General features: G+C 28.1%; 1 protein-coding gene across 2 annotated transcripts; it reads left to right on the top strand.

The window, feature by feature from the left end:
* Window positions 1-13117: 13117 nt before the first annotated feature.
* LOC120170222 (late embryogenesis abundant protein At5g17165-like) lies at window positions 13118-16131 on the top strand. 2 transcript variants are annotated; one of them, XM_039178198.1, is made up of 2 exons: window positions 13118-13399; window positions 15820-16131. In XM_039178198.1, the coding sequence occupies exons 1-2, from the start codon at window positions 13133-13135 to the stop codon at window positions 16087-16089; spliced, it is 537 nt and encodes a 178-aa protein (XP_039034129.1). In that variant the 5' UTR covers window positions 13118-13132; the 3' UTR covers window positions 16090-16131. The 2 variants fall into 2 exon arrangements, with proteins under 2 accessions (XP_039034129.1, XP_039034130.1); XM_039178199.1 differs by having other exon boundaries at window positions 13183-13391; window positions 15822-16131.
* The last annotated feature ends 8719 nt before the right edge of the window (window positions 16132-24850 follow it).

Here is a 24850-nt window from a genome sequence, read left to right as displayed (position 1 = left end):
AGTACATGTTCATAAGGGTACCGATACCCTAAGACCAGAATGGTCATTTTCAACCCAAAACTCACCTAAAATTTTCTAACACTCGCCTAAACACATACCTTAAGCTTTAAAACTCACCCTTATACTCCTACACCAATTATCATACCCTTACCACTCTTAATTCTCCAAATTCCAGTTTGAACACTTAAATATCAAAATCAAACCAACTTTTCAACCATGTTCTTAGACATATCTAACACTTCTAACTCTTAAGTTTAATCCTTGACAAGTCAAAATCTCATTGAAACTTCAAAAACTCATTCATATCAAAATTTCATTCCAAAACCCATTTTATAAATCCATTTCTACAACACTCATCTTATTGTTTTAATGTCATATAAACTTTTCTTAAACTTATATAATACCCAACCTTCCATTACTAAACCAAAAATTAAAGGAACAACCAAGATTCAGATTTTTACCCTTAACAATAGATTTCACGTGGATGAAGAAGAGAACAAGGAGAATCTACCATACTTCTCTCTTTTACCTCATTCTTATCCAAAGGAACAATTATAAATATCATTCCCTACAAATTACCATTATACCCCTATTAAACATCTATATTTTCTATATTACCTAAAACAAAATTCTTTCATAATTCCTTGAATTTATCAAATTATTCTAATTTGACCACTGTTTTAGAAGTTCTTACAATTTGGTCACTTACCCAATGATTGGGATGTTACATATATGATTATGGAAATGAGACCTTTGAACATGAGCATTTGAAAAGACTCAATGTGAAAGTGCATATGTGAATAAGAAATACTTTGAATAATGAATAACAAATAATTATGTTGCTAAAAGCCCAAGGTATATGTATGAGGATTAGAGGTATAGTTGGCATGCTAAGAGTCGAGGGTCCTATGTAGCACTTCGGTGCAAACTTATGTGGTCTTTCGGGACAATTATGTGGCTCTTCGGTGCAAACCTATGTGGTCCTTCGGGATAATTATGTGGCATTTCGGTGTAAATTACGAGATGTGGTGACAGTATTAGTGTAAAACCTCAATGTACTCAAATACCTAGAGTTCTCAGTAGTATATGTTGGACATTTGGAAACAAAGTTATACAAAATGAATAATATGCATAAGTATATTTTCTAGATATGGAAAATAATTTGGAATTCTTTATGAAATGTATCGATATATATATATATATATATATATATATATATATATATATATATATATATATGAAGATTTCATCTGTAGAGTTAATACTCTTTAGTTTTGCCTCACTAAGTCATCGACTTAGCGTGTGATTTCCTCACGCGTAGGTTTAAAGAAGTTTGAAGGTTGATTTGTTAAGGATAGCATACTCAAGCGAAGATTAGATCAAGACAAATTAAATGTATGTTTTATTAATTTTGTAAACTATTGGCATGTACTACATGTTTAATTTGAAATCTCTAATCTATGTTTTGTAAACTCCTACTTTTGTATTTATATAAATTATTGAAACTTTTTTGTATATATATAAATGTAAATTTTATTATCTTATTGTAAATTAAGGGCTCTTTTCTCATTATAGCACTGGTTCTTTCTTGGTCTTTATAAGATACTATTTTCACAATCCTTTCTTTCATAAACCTACACCATAGCAAAATACTTTAACTATCTTCCGCAACTCTGAATCATTATAAAAGCCTACCATTTCACCCTTACATCAACTACCAAACCACTCTGTTTGAGCCATTCACTTATTGCAGATTGTTTTGCTTCCTTCCTAGATCCACAATCAATTAAGGTACGAGTACCTTACATCATTACTAGTAGTTGAATTGAGGTTTAGTAGATTCAAGAGTTGATTAATTTGCTCCTTGCTAAATGGGCTTGTCTATTCAATAGCGGCATTAACCATAGGTGTTGGCACTTGTTCCTCAGCTTCCAATATGTATACTTACTGTGGAGATATCAACAGGTTTCTATAGCGTATCGTGGCATGTTACAATGATCACACCACAGTTGAGGTTTCTCCTCATTCTTCTGTGAATGAGAAACTTTCCTCTTGTTGACATGAGCCTTAGAATTGAATGTCGAGCTCTTAGATATGATGGTAGGAGTGGATTTCTTGTTGAGCATCACTCCTAATAATTTTCCCCCTAACCTCATTAAGATCATCAATAAATTTAAAAATTTTATTTGCATAAATTATAGCCTTATACCTACTAGCATCATTAGGACACTCTCACTCTTGATCGTTAAATAGGTCTAAGTCTGGTCATATTCTCTTTAAAAAAATAAAATATTTTATTACAAAATCTTTACCTTAACGAATATCACCAAGTTTCAAGGAAAGTTCATAAACCTGATATTGGTTACCCATATCCAAATACATTTGGGTCACATTCTCCCAGAGTTTTTTGGCAGTAGAGTAACACATGTAGTTTGTGCCTATCTCCTCTTCCATAAAGTTCACCAGCCATGTCATTATCATGGAAGTCTCTGTATATTGGGTTGTGTGGGATGAATCTGTGGTGGCTGGCTCAAGGACTTCCCCTATTAGCCTATGTTTCCTCTTCCTTCATCTGATGTACATCCTCGTCGATTATGACCAGCGTAGAAAATTATCACCATTGAGACTGATTGATGTGATCTGGACTAGATGATTTTTCGATGGTTCTAGAGAAGAGTGTTGCATAAGCAGATGGTAAGGTGGAAGGTTGAGTAAAGATGGCAAAATCATTTGTATTTCCAAACATGATAGAAAAAAGAGAATGTGTTTTTTTTCATAACTAGACAAGGAGAAAGCTATAGTTTTTCAGGAATTTTATTATTGATTTGATACCATAAAAACAAAAACAAAAAGATAGGAAAAAATACTTTCTACTATATCTCATACTTTACATGGTACATCTTCTTATATAAATACTGCCACCTAAATAAGGAAACTAACTAATTTGCTTATAGTTATTTCCTAATACATTACACAACTAATTGTGCAAGATTTGTACAGCTACACAATTATCTATAAAAGGAAAAAAATAATTTTGAAAATCAATTGATTCTTTCCAACAATTTTAAACCAATTTAGAATCAGATAATATTGAATATAAAATATATAATATATTAAATATATAAATCCGTCAAGTAAAGTCCAAAATGATATACATATAACTATGTTAACTTCAGTAAATGAAATAAAATGTATCAAATAAAATACGGATAATTACATATATAGAGAGAAAGTAGTAAAATCCTATGTCACCTAAAAATAACAAAAAGGAGCATAAAAATATACAATGATATAAAGGGAGGAATTATCGATCCTCTTGATACCAAGTCTGTGGTCTACTGTCTTATACTATCTGAAAATGTTAAAAAATTAAAGAGTGAGCTAAAAAGCCTAGTATGCTCTTTAAGGTGTATAAAAACACACATGTATCAAAACTTCAGTAAAATTATTTGAAAACTAATTTTGTAAATATGCTCATACACCCACTTGTACATCAGGTAAGGGCCTTCCAAAAAAAAAATACGCCCCTAAACACATATTTTGAACAAAAGCCTCTAGTTTTATTAAAAAAATAAAAATATATAAAATTACAATAAGGGTTTACAATTATCATCGTTAACTAAATACATAATTTAGACATTTTCCTATAACATTGAAATTAATCACTTTAGGTCATATAAGGACCAAACATGAAAAATGTTAAAAATCCAACCAAAAGACTCGAACAAAAAATAGATACGAACAAATTTGACTGCATTAGAAAACGAACCAAAAAGATGATTAAGCTATTGAAAGACCATCGAGAACCACAAATTAGAGCCAAACATCATGAGAAATTATCCACGAACTCAAAACCACATATCCAAATTCAATATAGTGGTTCATAATAGTGAAGATCAACATGATTACAAATGAACGTTACCTTGATCAGTCATGGCATTTTCAAATCAAACCATGAGAAAACATAAAATAAAAGAACGATCAAACGACCGAGAAAGAAGATAAAAAATGTGTCATAAAGACATAAAAAGTGTCGCAAAAGTGGAGAAAAATGTGCCAAAAAGGTTGAATTATTCTATTAAAAAAATTAAAAAGAAACAAATAGATAAGAGAACTAGCGGTCGGCATCTAGAATAAAAACCGGTGCCACCGCCAACTAAACAAAATCAAAGAAGAAAAAGTTGATATGATCTATAGAAAACGATACAAACTCTAAAGAAAAAAATAGGAGTAGGTTGTGAGAGAGCGGGTAGGGTTTTTTACTAGTAAAATATTTTTTATGCCTTACTCAACTCGATTAACATAATATATGAATATCTTGTTCAATTTTCATAACATTATTTTAATAGTAAAGCAAAATAATAACTTCATATAAAAAAGGACAATTAGATTTAATGTCTATGTACATTTATTTTCTTAAAATCTTAAATTAATAAAATTATTATTTTTAATAGAAATTAGTGAAAATATGAATGCGTAATACAAAGATATTTTTAATATTAAATTTATTTTAAAATAATTAATATTATCTTTTAGGGTGTGTTTGGTTTAAAATATTCCACATTCCTGACAACAATCTATGATTTTAAAATAAAATTCTATGTGATCATTTTCAAAATTCAAACAAGAGAATGTCATTCCATAATCTTATGTTATTGGAGAGGATGAGATGCCTTGAACCAAATGCAACTCAAGGGGATGCCATTTTATAATCTTTATTTTTTACATTTGTTTGCAAAATATATTAATATTTTAATATATATTTAAATGAATCAATATGTATGCTCACTTGAGGATCAATTTTAGATCTGTATCTAATTTACTACGAATTGTTCCGTTTAGTATCTAAGTTATCATTTTTATTCCGTTTTAATTTCATTTTGGTTACTCATGGTTAGAAAATGGCTTAATGGCAAAAATAACCCCCCAATGTTTACTAAAATGGTCATTTTGGCCCCTGTTCTTTTTTGGGGAACATTTTGGCCTTTAACGTTTCACTTTGGGGAAAAAAACTCCCTCTATAGATAAAAATCATTAGTTAACACACGATTAACACTCCAAAATGTTATAGGCATTTTTGTCCTAAAATGAAATATTGGGGGCCAAAGTGCTTATTCTGTCAAATACTAAGGGCGTTTTTGCCCTAAAATAAAATGTTGGGGCCAAAATGCTCCAAAAATAGAATAGGGGTAAAATTATCATTTTGGTAAATATTGGGAGTTAATTTTGACGTTATACCTTAAAAAATTAGTTGTAATGATAGCGTGTGACCATAAAATAATATCACATCATCATTTAATTTTTTTTTTAAAAATCACATCAACAATTCTTTTAATATTTTAAAAACAAGTAACCAAAATGAAATAGAAATATAACTTTAGTTATGATTTTAAAAAACATAATAGCTGAATGACAAAAACATAACAAAAATGATAGATTAAGTAGTAAACGTGTAATTTACTCAAATAATTATTCCGTAGGTAACTTGCAAATAACGTAGAGTTAATCTCTATAATAATTATTATAAATTATTTTTTAAAATTTATTAAGATTAATATATTACAATTATATAAAATAAATAATTATAGAAATATTTTAAACGTTAAAAATGTGAATGCATGCCAATTATTCTAGTTCTATTAAAAGTTAAAAGTTATTGATTAAATTTCAACTCGGTTAATATCATTATTATTGTAATAATTTATAAAATATAAATTTAAATGTATTTAAATACATATTAATTAAGAATATGAAAATATGAATGCTTTAAATATTATAGGGCAAAATACATAAATGGTTTCCTGACTATATGCTATTGTTTTGTTGAGTCACTCTATTATTAAAAGTTACAAAATGGTTCTCCGACTATATGATGTTGTTTTGTTGAGTTCATCGACTATTAAAAGTTACAAAATGGTTCTTCGAATATATGATGTTGCTTTGTTGAGTTCGTCGACTATTAAAAGTTATAAAATGATCACCCAACTATTCATATGTTCCAAGCTCGTCCTGTACAATAAAAAATTAACGGTCGTTTGAGTTGAACGTTAACATGCAGACTATGATATGATAGTCATTTGAGATTCTTGGATAAGATTTTAGCATATCTCAGTTAGCAAGTTAACGTCTAAAAAATGTGGAACTTAGTGATAAAGTTTAGAGGATAACTTAAAACTTTAAAAAATTTAGAGGTTTGAATTAAAATTTTCAAAAATTTGAGAGGCTTAATAAGAATTTTTTAAAAATATGGGAGGAGTTTAATTAAGAACATTAAAAAAACGCTTAATATGAAAGTGGGGGCCAAATTACTTTTTTAAAATTTTAAGGGTCTAAAATTGAATTTTTCATAATTTTGAAGGCCCATAGCCCCCACATGTCCCCACTTAGTTCTGCTCCTAACGTCCATCTCAGATTGCTGTCAATTTTTAATGAGAAAAAGACGAGTTTAGAATATATGAATAATCGAGTGATCATTTTGTAACTTTTAATAATCAATGGACTCAACAAAGCAATACACTATAGTTGGATGACTATTTTGCAACTTTTAATAATAAATAGACTCAACAAAGTAATATCTTATAGTTGGGGGATCATTTATGTACTTTACCCAATATTATATTATATATATATATATATATATATATATATATATATATATATAAGGTCAAAAGTAAAATTTAAAATAAAAAAATAATGAAAACTGAAGTCCTTTTACGCAAATATCCACGAAATAGTTCCTTGGCTTTACGACATTTTTAGGAATAATGCCACCTGGGCGTCTATCAAAAAATAGGTAATGAACTTACCTATTAAATGTGCGTTTGGTTTACAGAATGTAAGAATATCAGTAGGAATAAAAGATTATCAGGGAGTAGAATTACTGGGAATGTTATATTTTGTGTTTGGTTGGTTAAGTAGAAATGTAAGATTATTGTGTTTGGTTAAAAGAATAAAAGATTATTGGAATATATATTTTATCAAATTATCCTTATTATATATATTTTTTTAACAAGTTGAATTCTACTATAATATTACTATAATTAATTAATATATATTTTTAAAAAAATTTAAAAAAATATATATATATATATATATATATATATATATATATATATATATATATTGAAAAGATAAATTAGTTTAATAAAATGGTAAAATCTTATTTTAACCCCTGAATTCTATAAAATTATAATTATGAATTTTTTTTATAAATCTAAAATAGTTTAAGGATAAATTTGTAATTTAACCTTCGTAGAATTTTTATTATTCAACGACAGAATAACGATAATTTTGAAAAAAAATTAATGACATTTTACTCTAAAACGCTGGTAATTCAAACATACCTAAGGGAATAGGGGTAATCACATTTCCGGTAATATACTCCAAAAAATCCACTGTTGGTAATAAAAGATTACCGAGAATAAGCTTACCGACCTACCAAACGGAGGAATAGGAATTTCATTCCCCCGATAATATTGTATGACATGAACCATACGACCCTAAAAGTACAAAATTATTGTAAAAGGTCAAAAGAATCATTTCATTAAACGGCGTATCTTTTAACGGACAACTAATGACGTCAAGCAGACCACGTAACAACTAGAGATGCACATAGCCGAATTTAAATCTGATCCGGATTAGATAAAAACAGATCCGTTTTTTTCACTAAGCCAAAAAACCGTTTTATAAAAAAACTGGTTCGGATCATAACAGGTTTGGAGGGCTAGATGATGTAACTGGTGTAATCGGTTTCGGTTTGAAAAAAAACCGGTTTTTTTAAAAAACCGGTTTTTAATCCGGTAAAAAATCCGGTCATCCAATTTTTTAAACCCCAAACCGGATTTTTAAACCCGAGACCGGATTTTTTCCCAGATAAAAAACTAGTTTTTTATCCGATTTTTTTCAAACCGGTAAAAAATCCAGTCGTCCAATTTTTTCCCAAACGGTTATACTATCCGGTTTTAAAATATCCGATCCGATTTTAAAAAAAAACGGTTTTTTTCCAAATCCAATTTCGGATATTTTTTACGTAAAATCAGATATTCGAATTTTTTGTGCACCTCTACTAACAACCCAAAACTCTGTTTACCAGAATATTCCACCCTAAATCCGCATATAAAGTATCAACTCATTCTGCATAACATTTATGATTGTTTTAAATACTGTTTTTCCGAATATTAAATATTATGTGAATTGCTTATTTTAAGTTTTAATACTTAAAAATTAGGGTATTAACCAACTTATCTCATTGATTAAAGGAATTAATGTTGTTCTTAGAGATCATGGGTTCAAATACCAACAACTGCAAGAGTGATTAAACGTACATTGTCAAATGATTTAGAATAATTAAAACATATACTACTTTGTAATCACCTTAGCTTAATAAAAAAAACTTAAAAATTAGAGTTAATTACATCATGTATCTAAATTATAGCCTTCATTTTAAATTGGTCCTCAAACTTTTAAAGATGCCAATTTCACCCTCAAATTATGACTCTCATTCTAAATTAATCCTTAAACTTTTGAATATTCTAATTGCATCCCTAAATTATGACCTTACTTTTAAATAGGTCCCCAAACTTTTAAATATTTCAATTTCATCTCCAAATTCATGCAAATAAGTAATTAATTTCAATCATAATTTATTCTAATTTTTTTAACATATAATAATATATCTTGGCCTAACGATTTTATTAATAAGAGATGTGATTAGCATATATGTATAGTTTGAGATAGAATTGGAATGTACAAAAAGTTTAAGGACCAATTTAGAATGAATGTCATAGTTTGGGGATGAAATTGAAATTTTCAAAAGTTTGAGGACTAATTTAGAATGATAGTAATATTTTAGGGATGAAATTGAAATATTTAAAATTTTAGGGTCTAATTTAAAATAAGTATCATACTTTGAGGACATATGGTACAATTATCTCTAAAAAATATAATAATGAACTCATTGAGCAATCTTATGGTTAAATGGAGTATTGTTTTGTCTTAAGATTATGAAGAGTTGCATTTGCAGGGTGTGTTGTCAATAACTCAGAAAAATCTTGAACATATATTACTTTATAATCACTTAGACTATTCAAAAGAATTATAATAATGATTTCAATGGAAAATGTAACATGTATAAATAAATATTTTTTATTAAGTAGAGAGGAATTACTATATCAAGTAAATATCAAGATTCGAATCACAAAAGATAAGATAATATAAATATCTTTAACCATTCGATCAATCAATAGATGTCAACCTCTATAAATATTTTGATTTACTGTTTTTATACATTTTTAAGTTTTTTTTTACTCCAACTCCCTAAATTATTATATTAATACAAGGAGATTACTATGGCTCTTTTACTTGGTAATATCATTTAAAGGATTATTTTATTAAGGACTAGTTTGGTATAATTTGTGAAAAAGTGATTTTTAAAAATGTTGTAGAATCGAACTTTTAAAAGTGTTGTATAAAAGTACAGTTTAAAATTTAATTGTTTGGGATTGCTGTTAAAAAGTGACTTTGAAAAGATAAAATGTCCAATGTAGCCATTAAATTCTAAATTAAAAATTAAAAATATATAATTATAATAAAATTATATTTTTATAATGACTCGCTAGTAATATTTTAATATATAAACCATGAATTTTATTTATTTTAAAGTAATTAAAAAAATTTATTAAGTAATAAAATTATTTTTTAAGGGTGTTAGTATTAAATTACTAAAATAAAATGTAAATACATAATTGAGTGGAGTCCATGCATTAGTAAGGGTAAAAATATAATTTGCTTTCAAATACAAAGTTGAAAATGAAAAAGCTAGAAATCCTAGTTTTTGTTATTGGTTTGAAACCATCGTTATCATCTTCTTCTTCTTCTTCTTTCATTTTTTACCCATTTGACATTGAATTTTCAATCAAAAAGGGCTTTTTTTTAACTAAAAATGCTTTTAGAAAGCATTATCAAACAAACCCTAAATATTATGTGAAATGATTTTTTAAGTTTTAATACTTAAAAATTATAACAATGAACCCACGGAATGATCTTATGGTTAAAGAGAGTATTGTTCTGTCTTAAAATTTGCAAGGTGTGTTTTATCAATAACTAAGAAAAAAACTTGAACAGATACTACCTTATAATAACCACATACTATGCAAAAAAAATATAATAATGATTTCAATGCAAAATATAACATGTATAAATATTTTTTGTTAAGTAGAGAGGAATTACTATATCAAGTAAATATCAAGATTCGAAACACATATGGTAAGATAATATGAGCATCTTTAATCTCTCGATCAATTAATAGATCTCAACATGTATAAATATTTTTAATTTAATGTTTTTATACATTTTTAAGTTTTTTTTCCTCCAAATCCCTAACTAATCATGTTGATGCAAGGAGATTACTATGGCTCTTTTACTTAATAATATCATTTAAAGGATTATTTATTAAAGGTAATAAGGATGCATAAATTTAGAGAGTTAAACTCTTATTGTAAAATGATTGAAGATTTGAACAATAAAACAAAATAATTCTCAAACGATTTAAAAAACACAAAATTAAAAGAAATAAATTAAAAATAAATAAATTAGATATGATGAAATTTCTGATTAAGAACGTACATTTGGATGGATGAAACATCTAATCAGCTAAAGATGTTTCATCCTGATAACATAGCTGAAAGCTTTGAATTAGGATAGCTGAATGTCTAATTCTCTTAGGATAATAAATTCTTAACAAACTAGATGATTGAGAAGAACACCTCAACATGTCACAATGTAATTAGATCTTCGTATTCTAAAACAATAGCAAGATAAAAATCTTGAACGAAGGAAGAAAATTTTGTGTATTGATGATCGAATTGATTTTCGATCAACATTATATAAGAAAAATATCTATTTATAGACTTCAAAAATCCTAAAAATAGAAAAATATAATATCTCTTATATTATTGTGCTAGATTTTTTTTTAGAGAAAACAACGTCATTACCTGAAACAGTAATTTTGTTTGAACACAAAACAAATTTAATTTTAACTGAAAATTAAATTTTGAAATAAAATAGATAATAAATCTAAATTATCTAAAATAAATAATAGAAAATCTTAGGCACATGTGTACTATATATGATTTGCTTTCGCTTGCTTAGCCCCATGTGTAGTGGTCGAAAACCAGATTTGTTTAGGTCGAGGAAAGAAAATGAGAAATTGGAGAGGAAGAACAAGAAAGGTCAAAAGAGATGAAATGTGAGAAAAACAGAAAAATATTTTTATAAAAATCCAAACCACGTAGTTTTAATCTAATTTTATTTTTTTAGGATCTAAAATAATATTTTTTAGGTGTAGGTTGTCGTGTCATAATGTCACTAACTATTTAACGGTCGAGTAACCAATACTAGAGCAATTTGAAAATTAAGTGATTGAAAAATATTTAAAAAATGGTTAATATATATATTAGTAATAATTCAATTTTTTTTAATTTTTTATAACTTTTTCTTCTTTAAATTACAAGCAAAACAAATAAATTTTATTTTCTAATAGAAATAATCAATATATATATATATATATATATATTATGTTAATAATAATTCAATTCTTTTCGTCCTCAGTCCTCCCCCTCCTCTTTATTTTCAGTATTTTTTATTTTATCTCTTTAAACTACAAGCAAAAACAAATAGTGTTAATTGACTAACAGAAATTCTCAAATAAATATATATATATATATATTATTCTTATATTTCTGTTTCTTTTTTATTAATTTATAATCAAATAGAAAATAAATAAATAAATAAAATAAACTCTTGAATCCTAATTGTTTCGAATTCCTTGTGAATTAAATTTTGAATTCTATTTCAAACTTTTTATTATTGTTTTATTTTCAAATAAAACAATTGTTTGGTGACCAAAACGTTAGCTTCTAAAAGTTAGATGGTTAAAAGGTTAATTTTGAATATGTACAAGTCTTGAGTGTTCTAGAATAATCTACACTATTCTATCAACCTCCAAGACCAAATGTGGCCCAACATAGCCAAAATAGCCCAAAGTGTGGGGAAAGGGCCCAATTTCGTGACATAATGCTCTAAAAGATAAGCGATTAAATTGAAAGGACTGTTTCTATGGATGACCAAAATTATAGCCACTTAAAAAGTTGAGCGATAATTGAGGTACTTTACTCTAGTATTATTCAGGGCATATTACAAATATAGTAACTAAATTATTATTTTTATTTCGTTTTAGTACTTAAGCGTTATTTTTTTAAAATCTTACATAATATTTAATTTATGATTCATTTTAGTACACCAATAAAATTAACAGAACCGTTGACATGATATTTTTTTCAATGATTACATGACATTATCTTATGATGACATGTCAACAAGAACGTTAAATTTTTAACGGTGGGATACCAAATGAAACATAAACCAAGCATTAGGTATGATTTTGAAAAAAAAAACTTAAGTATTCACCTTTAAAAATTAACAGAACTGCTGACATGATATTTTTTATTTTTTCAATGACAATGTGACATTACTTTATGATGACACCTCAACAACATCATTAAATTTTTAATGGTGGGATATCAAAATAAAATCTACATTAAATGTTAGATATAATTTTAAAAAGGAGTATATTGTGTGATTAGTCCCTTTTGTGTCGGGTATGTCCGACTTTGGTCACTAATTTAAAAATTAAGGGTAAATGGTCCATAACATTATCGGTTTGTTTGGTTTAAGTCCCTCCGCCGTTAATCCTTAACGAATATATGATATAGATGAGAGACTAAAATCGAACTAGAGTTAACATCTGAGGGACTAAAATCAAATGAATTGATAATATTAGGGACTAAAATTGAACATATCAATAACGTTATGGACCATGTACCATTAATTTTTAAATTAATGATCAAAATCAGTCATACAAAAAATAAAGGGGACTATTCACACAGTTTACCTTTAAAAATATAATTTACATATGAAAATAAAATAAAAATAATAATTTAGATATTAAACGTGTAGTTGCCTTATTAATTAAAACCCGTAATGTAGACTAAAGTTCCATGATAACGGTTGAGTGAAAGAAAACGGTGTGTTGCGTGTTGGTGGGGCTAGCGGTTTGGTGCTGTAGTAGCCGGTGATGGTAGAATTAAGTGAGAAATGGGAATCACTATCTCTTTATAAATACGCACACTCTCTTTGTTCAAACCCAAAAGATATTCCCTTCAACCGTCGCCTTTTGTTCCTTCCTCTCCCAGATTTTCTCTCTTTTATTCCCTCACTTGTATGGCAGCCAATTTCAAGCGTGGTGGAGGGATCGCCAGCTTGGGGAAGCGCCTTCTTAACCGCACCTCCACTCTCTCGGCCACGCCCTCTCCTCCACCTGCTGCTGCTGTCAGGTTCCTTCTTGCTTTCTCCCCCCCCCCGATTTTTAGTTGATGTGATTTTTCATGCTGAATTTTGTAACAGTAATTATGTTTTAGGATTGATTTCTACTGAAAATTTGAAGATTTCTATGTTGAAGAATGAATCTCATTAGGATTTAGATCATATCGTGTGAATGATGAGATTATTTTCCTCGTTTTCGTGATATAAACATCAGTTATAATCGGAGGAATTTCTTGATGAAGATACTTAATTTTTATTTTTTTTCCTCTTCTAGTTTTCAACTGGAATTTATTAAATTAAACATATGTTTTTTAATTATATGAAAAAGGAAATAAAATAAAAGAGGGAATCGTTTGTTGGTATAATGGATAAATCTGGGAGAGTGGAACTGCGGTGTGGGGAAGGCTGGGCGGATAAGGACGCACCTTCCCTCCCCTCTCCTATTGGACACCTGTCTCCCAAATATCGTTTTCTACGCTAATTCTTCTTTAATTTAAATAGGTAAATTACATGTTTAGTACCTAAACTATTATTTTAAATATGTTTTAGTACTTAAAATTTTTAATTTTTTCAAAAACATACTTAAAATTTAGATTTTGTTTCATTTTAGTATATGTAAAAAATTTAACGTTAAATTTAATTTTTGTTTGAAAATTTAGGTACTAAAATGGATTAAAATTAATAGTTGAAGTATACGCTAGTATTAAAATAAAATAAAAATTAAATGTTAGTTATGATTTTAAAAAATTAAAAATTTAGGTACTAAAACGATTTAGATATTAAACACATAATTATTCATTTAAATACTAATATATAATTTTTAATTTAAATTATCTAAAACAAAAAATAATTAATAATTATAAACATTTCAAATGATTTTAATGATAAAAAGAATAATATTTTTCAAATATCAAATTCAGGCAATACAAAGTGTATATATATATTATCAATAATTGAGAAAATGTAAATAAATAATATCTTATAATCATTTTATATTATTTGAAAAAAAATTATGATTTTGACATGATACTTAAAAATAGTTTGTTACCGTTAATAAGTTGGTCTATTAAAATGATATACTATATTTCTTACACAAGTTTATACGCTAACGTTTATAAATGAAACAAATTAGGTTGAAATAATTTTTCTTATAATGGATCTTTATAAAATTTAATTTAGATTAATCAGTCAAGTAATTAATTAAAAATAGCTTACTAGTATATTAATTCAATTAATTAATGTGTACAACTAAGGGTCTAATATCATTAACATCGACTCTTTGAGAGTTGGCGTGCAAATTACGTTAGATAGCTCTTTTATGAGATTAGAAAGTGGACCCAATTTGGAAAATATAGAAATGGCCATATAACCGATCATTGTATATTTTATTTATATTATTACTTGCTGTGTCAGGTTTTTGAAAGTTGAGCAGATAGGGATTTATATTTTAGATCTTATGTAATTATAATTTATGAATATTAATATATTTAATGATTTATGGTATAATTATTGAAATCAACTTTAGATCTCATCATTTATAAAAAAATTAATAAAACAAACTTAAAATTAAATCATCACGTGATTTCAGTGATTAAAGAAAATATTTTTTATTTTTAAAAGTTTTGAGTTCGAGTAGTTATACATAATGGACATATGTGATTAATTGAAATTATTTTGAGTAAATCATGTATTTAGTACATAAATTATCAATTTTGATTTGTTTTAATATTTAAATTTTTAATTTTTTAAAATCAGATCTAGAATTTAATTTTTGTTTTATTTTAATATCTCGTCGTTAAAACCTTAATGCGTTTAATATCTAAACTATCAGTTTTGATCCGTTTTAGTATTTAAATTTTTATTTTTTTTAAATTTAAGTATGATTTAAGCACTTAACGTGTTTTGATACCTATATTTTATTTTATTTTTTAAACTTTAATGGCGAGATACTAATATGAAATAAAAATTAAATTTTAAATATAATTTTGAAAAAATTAAAAGTATATGTGCTAAAAACAGATTAAAATTGATAATTTAGATATTAAATGTGTAATTAACCCATTTTTTATTGTTGATGCTGATCACGTGTTTTAACAGTCCATTTGTTTTGCAGAAGATCTTGACCCACACTTCTGATGCTTTTCTACCTACCCTTCTTCACTCACTACCTAAGATTTGTACACGAGCCCCTTGCTCGCTTATCTACTACTATAATAATTTCCTCACCTTGTAACTAACAACTCTTTTTTTAAACCTTTTAATTAAATTAAAGGAGTAATTAATTGATGCTTATAGTCAATTAGGCACATGAAGATTTCAATTTTTGTCTGGTGATGAGGGATTTTGATCTTTTCTTAGTTTAATATTCATTCATTTAAATGTCACAAAGCAATGTTTGGAATTTCGAAAAGGAATCTTGATCTTAATTATTGTATATGCAGGTGTGCTCACTCATCGGCATATGACAAGAACCTGGATGATCAGGTCCATGCAACTGTGGTTCCTGATGATGTGATCCAGCCTCAATCGGACAAGTACTGGGCTCCGAACCCTCAGACCGGGGTGTTTGGCCCCGCTGCCGAGCAGCTTAACGCATCTGTGGGTGGGGAGCAAGGCATCAATTCCGGTGGCGAGAACTCTGTCCTCGAGGAAAAGGCCTGGTTCCGTCCTACGAGTATCGAGGACCTGGAGAAGCCACACCATCACTGATTATGAGCCTACTATTATATTGTCTATATAGATAAACAAAGACTTTGGTTGGATCAAATAAGGAAAACGTTTCCCTGGTATTAGGTGGTAGAACTATATAGTTGTTTGCATGGTAATTTGTTACTGTGAACTGTGTAACACACCAGCTTATGGTAGTGATGCTCGCGTGCTATATGACTATAAAATTGTTGGGTCATTTTGTGATTGCAATCATTTCTATGGTTTTGCTGAATTTGGGATGATAAAAATATTCGACGATCTGATCCATCGATCTGAATTTTAAAAAATTGGATGTTTTCTTTAAAAAATTAGGCGATCGGGTGGGGTACCCAATTAACGGGTGGGAAGTAATGTTTAGGAGCATGTGAAAATCGTGACTTAAAAAAGAGTGGTTCCTAATTCAGGTGGTCCTATGGGGCATCGTCGGTGAAAAAAGATGATTTATAAAATTCTAAGGATAATGTACTTATAAAATTTTAGAGTGAAAAAATAGATTTTTAATAGAAATATAAAAAAGTAATCTAAGATATATAATAATTTGAATTTTGTAGGAGCAATTGTCTTCACCTATTTTCTCCTCGATCCATTCTGTAACAGTTGTTTTCATTTTATGATTTGTTATCAAACAACGGAGGTATCCATGACTAAAGTGTTGAATCAAACATCAAGTTCTATTGTTTTTTTTAGGCAAATAGTATCAAGTTTATATCATCATGGGTTTAAAAAAATAAAATGGCTGCAGAGTGTTCAGGTTTACTTTTTTACCTCTTATTACGATATGCCCATTCTCAATTATCTTTATATTCGTTAAATTTTCAATATAAATTCGCATATTATTTAAATACAAAATCAAATGAAGAAAAAGCATGACATGTGATGCATGTAAGATTGGATCACAGTCATCTAAAAAGAATTCCACTTTGAGGTCTTTTAAATATAATTGAAAATTTGATTTGATTGGTACAAATGACGCCCACATATGATGCATAAGTAATGTTAGACCAATATTCTGAAAAAAAAATAATAATAACAAATGACGTTAAACCATAGCCATCTAAAAGGAATTCCACTTTGAGGTCACATGTATGGATATGGTAAAAAATATGATTATTTGGTTAATACAAATAAAAGATACAAGTGTTTGCTTGAAATTGGGAGTCAAACCTTTCTAGATAAGGGACACTATTCAGCCAATGTAATTAGGGATATATATGAGATCTGAACTCGATAGGTTTCAAATCGATTTTATTGAGTTAGATTTTTTTTTTAAAAAAAAGAATCGGGTTCGGATTGGATCCGATCGAGTCAGATTCTGATTAGGGTGAAAAATATCTAATCTGACACGACAAAAAAATATAATTTTTCTTTATATATTTAAGGATAATTGCAATAACATTTCTTTCTTTATATATATATATATATATATTAATTTTTTCCAATTAAATCTATATTTTTTGTTAAATAAAATTAATATTTTTTATAAATATTTTATTTTAGGTCATGTTCGAGTTTTATCTCAAAATGCATGTCGGATTCGAGTCAAATGAATAGTATATAATTTTTGGATTGAATTCGGATCAAATGTAATGTGTATAATATTTAGGTCGGATTAGATTAACTGAAAATCTAACCTAACAGGATCCATGCTCCTCCCTAATTATAACGTTGGCTTCATAATTAAAAAAGAGACTTTTTAGATTAGGGTTTTATATTTTGCGGGTGACAGATAAAAGTATATTGGGTCTTATATTTATGTAAATTATCTGAATTGTGTGTACATTTTTAAGCCATCAAGTCAGGGATACTGACATACAGTGAGTTCATACTACCTAATGAGTCATTTTGTCTACAAGATTGTCGGGTCGGATCAGTATACCAAATCTTATTTTAAGTTAGGTAAACTACACGTTTAATAGCTTAATTATTTCATTCGTTTTATTTTTTTATTTTAAAATTATATCTAATTTTATTTTAGTCATTCATCATTAAAAATTGATAGTAAAATTGATGTGACACTATAATATAATATCATGTCATAATTAAATAGTTTTTTTGGTCATCCACCATTAAAAAAATAACGGTAAGATTGATATGTCACCATAAAATAATATCATGTCATCATTAATTTTTTTTTTGAAATATCATACTAGCAGTTTTGTTAATTTTTTAATGACAGAAGACTAAAATAAAACCAAAATATAATATTAGATATGATTTTGAAGAAAATAATGTTTGGTGACCAAAACATAAGAAATGTGATAGACGAGGTACTAAATATGTAGTTTACATTCTAAGCTAATGGTTGATGTCCAATGATGGATGGGTTGATTTTACGAAAAGTTTTCTTCTTTGTGGTCTAGCTGACAGTCTTATAATTAAGGAAACATGTATGGTTGCTATCAGCCTAAAAATAGTGTAGTTCAGCTGCACTACAGTTTAATTTGAGGTTAAAAATGATGATTTTAGGGTGTAATAAAAGATGTGATAAAAATTATAATATTTTATATTAAGTATAATCTAAAATTTTATAAAAAATATAATATTTTTAATTTAACTGAAAATATTAAAAATATATTAAATTACATTCAATCTAAAATATTATCATTTTTTATTAAATTTTAAATTACGTACTAAATCATTAATTTTAACCTTAAATTAGACTCGCTATTTTCAATTTCAAAAAAATATGAATATGCTTATTAACTGCTACTGCTTTGTGTCCATTTTCTATGTAATGAAAAAGTAGCAAGAAAATAAAACCCTAAAAAATAGTAATTGTAACCTAAACGCTGGCCCCTCGTGCTTTAAAACTGTTTCCCCTTTATTACATGGATGCTGAAGAAGTAAAACAACTACATTTTACAGTTAAAATTCCAAACCAAGAAGTTGGAAAATGATTTGTCTTCTATCTATAAACTTTTTATTATTTTGTGTGTATAATTTTGAAATTTTCAATTCATCAATGATAATTATTTAAAGTAAATATTTAAAATTCTTTGACAATATTTACTTATCATAACTTTAAAACCCAAATTTTCCCACCAATATATATATATATATATATATATTTCTTTTGAACTAATTACTAGTATCTGATATATTAATCGATTAATTCATATTATATATGTATATATATATATATATATATATGTATTTTTTTAATCTCAAAAGAATAGGCCAAACACTGTCAGGTTGTCTGTCGATAATCATATTGGATGAAACATTCTTGCTATATTTCGGAGATAGCTTTCGGAAACTATCAATCCTCCTTAAATCGAGACTTTTGAAGAGATTAGAAAACAATGCATGCACCTCCACCTTGTGGTCTAACATCACTTCCACATATTTATTCAGTTTATCCTTAAAGGGCTTATCTACGTTAAACTTGAAAAAAATGTTTAATGCAAAAATAAGTATTCAAATTATACTTCAAATTATACACAAAGTTAACTTTAGGTGTCTAAATAAGTTTTTTTTTTTGTTAAAAATAGGTGTCTAATGTTTTCAACAGTAGAAACTATGTTTTCAAAATTGGTATCAATTTTGGGTGTTGTAGGGTGCTAATCATTCCCCGCGCATAATTGAATCTCAAATATGATTTATGATTTCGCATGCCAAAACATGGTATTTTTTATAAAAAAAAATTGTTTTATTAAAATTATCTGATATTAGGTGTTCCAATCTCACCTTAAAAATGATTGGTGGAGACTCCCATATTTTCATAAAAACCCTTTTATTTTCAAAATTTATTTTATTTTTTCAAAACATCAGATCGGTTACAACAGTTATCAAAACATAATCAAAACGTAAGGTTAGATATGATTTTGACAAAATAATGGTTGAGTGACAAAAAAAATTAAATAATAGGTGTGTGACCAAATAGTTAGTTTATATTCCTAAATAAAAAATATGTATGAATTATGTTAAGAAAATTATATTAGTCCAGATAAAATATTTTTCTAGATTTAATTCAAATATATATAAATATAATTATATTTTTAAATTAAAAAATATATGAATTATTTTAAATAAGTTTTTTATTATACTTATATTAGTCCAACCTATAAAATTTTGTTAGATTCGACGCTCGACATAGCATTCCACCGAAGTCCCCACCAATTGAACATCTTAGCCCAAAAACAATTAATGAATCTACACTCAACAAAAAGATTATCCATACAATTATTGTCATAAATTCATACAATTCTATCTTCCACCTTTTGAGATAAGATCACGTTAAGAACCATGGGAATCAATTTGTTAAGGGTCAAAATTTCCCTACGCGTTATTAATCTTTAGAGTAAGTGGTTAAAAGTTTGTAGTTGACACATTCCCTTTTCTCTAAGTTATGAGTTTAATAATTATTAGGAACAAATTTCCCATTCCTCTGTTCAAAAAGATCTCTCGTTTGTTAAGTTTTTAACGGCTATACTAAAATGAAATAAAAACTAAACGTTAGGCGTATTTTTAAAAAATGATAGTTTAAGTACTAAAATGAATCAAAACTGGTAGTTTAAATACTAAACACGTAATTTACTCATAAGTTTATCCAAACCACATCCTTGAACACACCATTGTGTGCCACATCAATGACTACAATTCTTTTAACCTTTGCTAGCCGTTAGAGCCTAAAAAATAAACACCCATCATTAGGATTGTTCAAATAGTTATTTCGTTCACCGATCAAACTGAATTTTTATTAATTTTCTCTAACCATTAATCAAACATAACTTTTTTTAAAAACGTTAATCAAACCGAACAAAGTTCGGTTATTTCAGCTGATTAACCGAATTAACCGAATTTTTTTATAATTTTTTAATTAGATTAATTTGAATATAATAGAAGTATTTTTTATTTGGGTTAAATTTTTAATTAGATATTGATAATTTAATGAGTTTAGTGCGGTTAAAAAATAATTAAGTCTTAATTCTTAATGAGTTTGAGCTTAAAATATGTATTTAATATATATAATATATTTCATATTTAATAATTTCTGTTAATTCAGTTAATTAATCGATTTCGAACCGAATTAATTGTTAACTAAATATTAACAAAAATATTAACCGTTCTTTAACCGAATTAATTCGGTGACCGACTGAATTAACTGAATTAATTCACTTCGATCGGTTAATTATGTTAAAACTGAAAAATGAATGCCACTACCCAACATGCTTTCACCACACCAAAAATCCTCCCAAAATGCCTTTTGAGAGTTTATTTTTCACTCTTCACCATCTATTCTTGTACACCACACCTTCCCTTGCCATAAAGTTTTCTTTCTAATGCATATCTCTAACTCCACTTGACTAACAATGCCTTATTTTTGGCTCGTGAGTTAATCAAACTTGTACTGCGCTTCTCTTGTGCAAACACACTCTTTTAATTCACAATAGCCGATTTCTTGCTACAAGTCGAAGATCCCCATAAAAAGTAACGTATAATTGTTTCAATTATATTAAGGGTAAACTATGTCATTAGTTTCATATATTTTCGATCTGATCGACTTTGATCACCAATTTAAAAATTAATAGTAAATAGTCTCTCATATTATCGATCTGTCCGATTTAAGTCAATCTGTTATTAATTTCCGTTAACCCTTTTTTATTTAAAATATGGTTGAATGATTAAAATTGAACGAGAGTTAACGGTCGAGAGTGTAAAATCAAACGGATCGATAGCATTATATACTAAAATCGAATGGATCGATAATGGTAGGGGACCATTTCTTCTTAATTTTTCAATTGGTGACCAAAGTTGATCATACCGAAAATAGGGACTATTCGCATAGTTTACCCTTCTATTAACGACAATCTGAAGGATCTTGAACATGGGTATGTAATACAATGAAAAGGCTGAAAGGATCGAATTAATGAGTATAAACCTTGTTGCGAGGGATAAAGTTTTGTTCTTCTAGCTCAATAGCCTTTATCCATATTTCTTAGGGGTCGTTTACCAATGAGTTTCAAAAGCACTTTTGCTTCAAAAAGTGTTTTTAAGGGCTAAATCAATGTTGAAGACCCTATAAGTTGGAGAAGTGCTCTTGCACTACATTGTACAATATCAAACGTAAAAGCCAAAATTTCCTGCTTTTACTTTTGAAATTCACGTGTATTAGGGAAATAATAATTTTTTTGAAATTCAATTAATAAAAATACATTATTAAACATCATGTTGATAAAAAATATAATATTAATACAAATAATTTATATTCAAATATCACTTGGTTATAAATATTATTATAATATTAATAAAAATATCACTTCATTATAATATTAATAAAAATAAGTTACATTCACAATTATTATTTTAATAAAAATATTGTATACATTTTTATTATAATTTAAGTTGATTTATTTTATTCACTATAATATTAAAAAATTAAAAAACAATTAAATATATTTGTTTAAACTTTTAACATTTAAAAGTACTTTTTGACAGTAATACTAAACAATATAAAATGAGAAAATAACTTCAGTGACAAAAAATCCCAGATAATATACGATTTTGACCAACTTTTATTGGATTTGTGAAAATAACCAACAAAATCGCAATGCGATCTCTAATTCGCATTGCGATCTCCACTATCGTAAATTCGCGTTGTATTTCGCGTTGCGATAGTTGGAAATCGCGTTGCAATTTTTCATTTCGCGTTGCGATTTTCCATTTCGCGTTGCGATAGTTGAAAATCGCATTCGCATTGCGATAGTCGAAAATCGCATTCGCATTGCGATAGTCTACAATGTGGTTGCGATTTTCCAAATTCGTTGCGATAGTCTACAGTTGTTGTTGCGAAAGTCTACAGTTGTCGTTGCGATAGTTAAAAAAAAGATTTTGTTTCTTAAGAATTTTCTCTAAAAAGATAGTATCCGCGCGGACGTGTCGAAGACACGTATTACCACGACCACGACCACGACCACGACCACGACCACACGAAACGAGACGAGACTAGACGGCGGCGGCGGCGCGCGAGAGTCCCCCTTGTTCTCTATCGCTCAACAAGGAAGTGGGAAAGCCAAGCCTTAAATACCATTCCCAATAGTGTTTCCAATACTATGTGGGATTTGAGCATTACCAACACTTGTTCCCAATACTATGTGGGATTGAGCCTTAAATAGTGATATTATTTTTGAATGTTTTGCTTAAAATTGTAATAATCGCGATTGATTGTAGATTGACTTTTAATTATGACATATTTAATCGTATAATACTAATGCAATTGGTTGCTGATTCAGTTGTTTTAAGGTGCATGATTGTTAATTGTTTCCTGAATAATCACATTGTATTGGAAACAAGTGTTGGTAATGCTCAATCTCACATAGTATTGGAAACACTATTGAGAATGGTATTTAAGGCTTGGCTTTCCCACTTCCTTGTTGAGTGATAGAGAACAAGGGGGACTCTCGCGCGCCGTCGCCGCCGTCTGTCTCATCTCGGGTCGGGTCGGGGTCGTGATCGTGGTCGTGGTAATATGTGTCTTTGACACGTCCGCGCGTATACTATCTTTTTAGAGAAAATTCTTAAGAAACAAAATCTTTTTTTTTAACTATCACAACGAATTTTCGCAACGAATTTGGAAAATCGCAACGATAACTGTAGATTATCGCAACTGGAAAATCGCAACGCGAAATGGAAAATCGCAACGCGATTTTAAACTATCGCAACGCGAACTGGAAAATCGCAACGCGAAATGGAAAATCGCAACACGGTTTTCGCAACGAATTTGGAAAATCGCAACGACAACTGTAGACTATCGCAACGAATTTGGAAAATCGCAACGACAACTGTAGACTATCGCAACGCGAACTGGAAAATCGCAACGCGAACTGGAAAATCGCAACGCGAAATGAAAAATCGCAACGCGAACTGGAAAATCGCAACGCGAAATGGAAAATCGCAACGCGATTTTCAATTATCGCAACGCGAAATGCAACGCGAATTTGCGATAGTGAAAATCGCATTGCGATTTTGTTGGTCATTTTCGTAAATCCAAAAAAAGTTGATCAAAATCGTATATTATCTGAGATTTTTAGTCACTGAGATTATTTTCTCTTATAAAATAATTCAAAAACACTTCTAAAAATCATTTTTTCACAACACTTTTCAAAAGCGCTAAATTGAACTTAAATGACGGTTGTCCCATTTATATTCAAATTTACTAAATTTGATACCAAAATTAAAAAATAATTTAAAGCGTCTTAATACATTTAACTCTTACAAATAACTCTTTAGTTACTTCCAGTGATACAAACAAACAAAAACATGTTTAAAGGTTTTCAAAATTGATTTTATTTACAAATAATGAAAACTTTTTATCAAAACTCATTTTCCACACTTACCATATATATTATCCAATTTTTTTTATTATAATGAAACCATAAATCACCCATTATTTCTAGGGTCCTCATCGTAAAAAAACCTTTTTTTTTTACAAAAGAATTTTAAAAACTGCTTTTAGATTTTTTTAAAAAAAATCCCTAAACCTATTTTCTGCACTTACTATATCTCACACCCATTGTGGTTTAAAATGTGAAAGCGAATCTTTTTCGCACTTATCATCTCGCATCTGAATCTTCTTCCTTGCGAAGATATCTGCTACCTATTTTGATATATAGGTTAAGTGTTTCAAAAAAGAAATTAAAACGAGTGGCATTAGTAGGTTTTTTTGTGAGACGTTAACTTTTTAATATGTGTATTTTCTTATTTTTAATTGGCATTAGTAATAATATAAAAACCATACGTCTCCCTCGTCGTTAGTTCATAA

Source organism: Hibiscus syriacus, unplaced genomic scaffold (genome assembly GCF_006381635.1).
Source record: "Hibiscus syriacus cultivar Baekdansim isolate YM2019G1 unplaced genomic scaffold, ASM638163v2 tig00111774_pilon, whole genome shotgun sequence".
Taxonomy (NCBI): domain Eukaryota; kingdom Viridiplantae; phylum Streptophyta; class Magnoliopsida; order Malvales; family Malvaceae; genus Hibiscus; species Hibiscus syriacus.
This window is presented reverse-complemented; position numbering and strand designations above follow the sequence as displayed.